This window comes from Nanorana parkeri, unplaced genomic scaffold (assembly GCF_000935625.1).
Source record: "Nanorana parkeri isolate BGI_ZX_2015 unplaced genomic scaffold, ASM93562v1 scaffold2026, whole genome shotgun sequence".
NCBI lineage: Eukaryota > Metazoa > Chordata > Amphibia > Anura > Dicroglossidae > Nanorana > Nanorana parkeri.
Window position 1 is genome coordinate 18840 of NW_017308294.1, and position 3547 is coordinate 22386.

The window sequence follows — 3547 nt, forward strand, 5'->3', positions numbered from 1 at the left end:
TGAGACCGTCTCTCTTCTCATTTTCTTTTCTTTCCACTTTTTCGTCTCTTTTATTTATTTTCGTGTTGGACTCGTTCTGCTCACATGAAGTGTTTCCAGAGCCGGAACTTTACTTTATGTGGTTTGTAATACATCGGGGAAGTATTATAACTCCTATCAGGTTACACTGCCGCCGGAGGGATTCCCTGACTTCCTGTCTGGTACAAGGTTGACCCCAGAACAGGAAGTGAGGGGAATCTCTCTTATAGAGCCCAAAATATCAGTAAAAGCCGACCGAGGTTCTAACCCTCCCCCATTCTATCCAAAACTAAAATAGAAGTTTCAGATAGAAGACTGAAGGGGAGGACGGAGGTCAGATAGAAGACTGAAGGGCAGGACGGAGGTCAGATAGAAGACTGAAGGGGAAGAAGCAGGGAGCAGAGATTTTGGGAGCCATTTAGGTAATTGAGCTCTGCTGCTATTTACATGAGGCATTACATGCAGAGAGATGTAGGCAAGTGGCAGCAGTCTGGCCTGGGGGCACTGTAAAAGCCCTGCTTATGTATAACACTCGGGGGAGGGGCAGATTCGGAGCACTTTGTGTCTTTAGCAGAATTATAGAATCACCAGAATTCAGTTCTCTGACTTTGAATTGTCCGGGATTCCTCCTCAGGCTGGAGAAGCTTCGCCACCAGTTGATGCCGATGTACAACTTTGACCCGGCGGAGGAGCAGGAAGACCTGGAACAGGAGCTGCTGGAGCCGAACCGAGACCTCCAGCCTCAAGGAAAGGTACAGATGTCCCCACTGCAAGGGCTATGAATTAATGATGACCGGAGTTCTTGTTTAATATATTCTTTTCCCCGATAGAAAGTACGTTATAATAATACATTGTGGCCACTAGATGGAGCTGAGGAGCGAAGGGTGCTCACTTCCGGGTGCTCATCAGCTCCGCCTAGTGGCCACAATGTGTTTTTACATGACAATATATTCAACTAGAAAAATACACTATATCGCCAGAGGTATTGGGACGCCTTTACACGCACATGAACTCTAATGACATCCCAGTCTTAGTCCGTAGGGTTCAGTATTGGGTTGGCTCCGCCCCTTTGCCGCTTAAACAGCTCCGCCTTTTTCTGGGAAGGCGTCCACAAGGTTTAGGGGTGTGTCTATGGGAATGTTGGACCATTTGTGAGGTCAGGTACTGATGTTGGGGGAGGGGCTCGCAGTCTCCGCCTCTAATTCATCCCAAAGGTGTTCTATGGGGTTGAGTTCAGGACTCTGTGCGGCCAGTCACGTTCCTCCCTCCCCACCGCTGACCCCCCGCATGCGCTGACCCCGCTCTGTCATGTGACGCGGCCGACCACTTCCTGGCTGAGTTGCTGTTGTTCCCGGTTGCTTCCACTTTGTTATAATCCCAGTAACAGGCGACCGCGGCGGAATATTTAGTAGCCGGGAAATGTCACGGAGCACCCGAATCCAATGATTTGGAGGGGGAGGGGCCCGATACGTTTGGTAATATAGTGTACGTTAAGAATGTTTGCATTTGGCATCATTCACCAAAATACACCAAGACGAATATTCACAGCGCACGGGGCCCTAAAATGATGATTCCTTTTCGTCAATGTTTATAAACAATGTTACTTTGGCTGTGCCGACACACAGTGCACAGACTTCGCCCGCCGTTGTCTCCATCAGTAAGTCTGGAGCAATGGCGTACGGCACACAGTGAAGCGAGTGCACGCTGAGAGTATCGGGCTGAATGAGGTTGGATTAGATCAGCAGCACTATGGGAGGGGCAAGAGTTACCCCAGGGGCGGGGCTTCTGTACCTCCTGTTTCTCCATCCCAGAAGGCTGCTGAATAGAAAGATGATAGAACTGATGATATAAAGATGAAAGCGATGATCATTACTAGGGATGCACCGATACCGGTATTTTGGTACCGAGTACGAGTACTGATACATTTTTTTCGGTACACGCCGATACCAATTATCGAGTACCGGAAGTCCCATTCAGGAAGCCAGGTGGCGTGTAATGACTCTCCACCCGGCTTCCCCATTAACAAGAAAGTCCCCTCTTACCTTAGTATGTATTGTTTATGATAGACAGTATATAGAAATGTCCTCCATTTTGGGTTCGCTTGCAACTTTAAATATTTTCCTGTTAAATAAATAGTTGATGTGCATTATGGGTAAAGTCCGTCAGTGAGACTCCGCCCACTATATTCCCTTCCTTGCGTCACTCCCATGACCCGTGTCTGCTCTGTGTTGGCATTTCAGGTCCTGTTGACGAGCCTGTGCCCGCTGCAGAGACCCACCCGGCTGGTCTTCACCGACGTTGCCAATTCCATCAATGCCTGAGGAGGTTTCCTGCGCGGCGACACCGGAGACCGCCGAACACTGTGACTCTGCGTGCTGTTCGTGCCGTCATGCCCCTGAAGATAAACGCAGAGGGAGGGGCAAGAGTGACCCCCGGGGGGGCGGGGCTCCTGTTTCTTCATCTCGGAAGGCTGCTGAATTGACCCCGAGGCCGCTTGAGTCCCAGATCCCCGTGAGTACCCCCGGGGACGCAGCCGCACCTACCCCGCGCACTGGAAGAGGACTATGTACGGCCCCACATAGCGGCTTCCTGAGATGAGTCTGGACTGCGCGTCATCTGAGATATGGAGCGATGGTCGGTCCTGCGACGTTCACTCCGCAGTGCGGTGACAGTGTACTCTGGCTGTACGCGGGGCATGCCTGCACTGTCTGTACTATTATTATACAGGATTTATGTATGGCGCCAACAGTGTGCGCTGCGCTGTACAATATGAGGAAGACATTACAATCGCAATACAAGACAAGATGGTAAGGAGGGCCCTGCCCCCGAGAGCTTACAATCTAAAAGATGGTGTGTTCCAACTGTATGGTATCACTGTAGCAGTGTATTCTGACTGTACACTATCCTCATCACTCGGCACCGTGCCTGCACTGTATGTCGGGGTCCTTCAGCACCCAAGAGGAAAGGCCAACATGGCTGCCTTAGGACCCGTGAACTGCTTCAAAAAAAAATGGCGTATGCTGACTGTACACTGTCTCACCATGCTGAGTCTGTAGCTGTGCCCATCGCACAATGCCGTGTACTTCGCTGTACAGTCGCACACATACACTGACAGAGAGCCAACACGAGAAATTGTTTGCAGTGGGTTCATGTGGTACCTCCGAAGAGTACCTGTCAGTGCTCTTACCTGGTACCCAGGAACCGTAAGAGGACCCAGGTGCTCTGAGGGAAACTGGGAGGGAACTTGGGAACTAAAGGGACACAGGAGCTGGAAGGTGACACAGGAGCTGGGAAGGGACACAGGAGCTGGGAGGGGACACAGGAGCTGGGAGGGGACACGGGAGCTGGAAGGGGACACGGGAGCAGGGAGGGGACACGGGAGCTGGAAGGGGACACGGGAGCAGGGAGGGGACACGGGAGCTGGAAGGGGACACGGGAGCAGGGAGGGGACACGGGAGCTGGAAGGGGACACGGGAGCAGGGAGGGGACACGGGAGCTGGAAGGGGACACGGGAGCAGGGAGGGGACAC

General features: G+C 52.0%; 1 protein-coding gene across 1 annotated transcript in view; it reads left to right on the forward strand.

The window, feature by feature from the left end:
* CUNH3orf18 (chromosome unknown C3orf18 homolog) overlaps nucleotides 1-2405 on the forward strand; it is a 3053-nt gene extending 648 nt beyond the window's left edge. Inside the window, exons 2-4 of the mRNA XM_018572425.1 lie at nucleotides 484-524; nucleotides 653-770; nucleotides 2259-2405. Coding sequence (XP_018427927.1) covers nucleotides 484-524; nucleotides 653-770; nucleotides 2259-2339 — 240 coding nt within the window. The 3' untranslated portion in view covers nucleotides 2340-2405. The remainder of the gene's footprint in view (nucleotides 1-483; nucleotides 525-652; nucleotides 771-2258) is intronic.
* Nucleotides 2406-3547: the final 1142 nt, after the last annotated feature.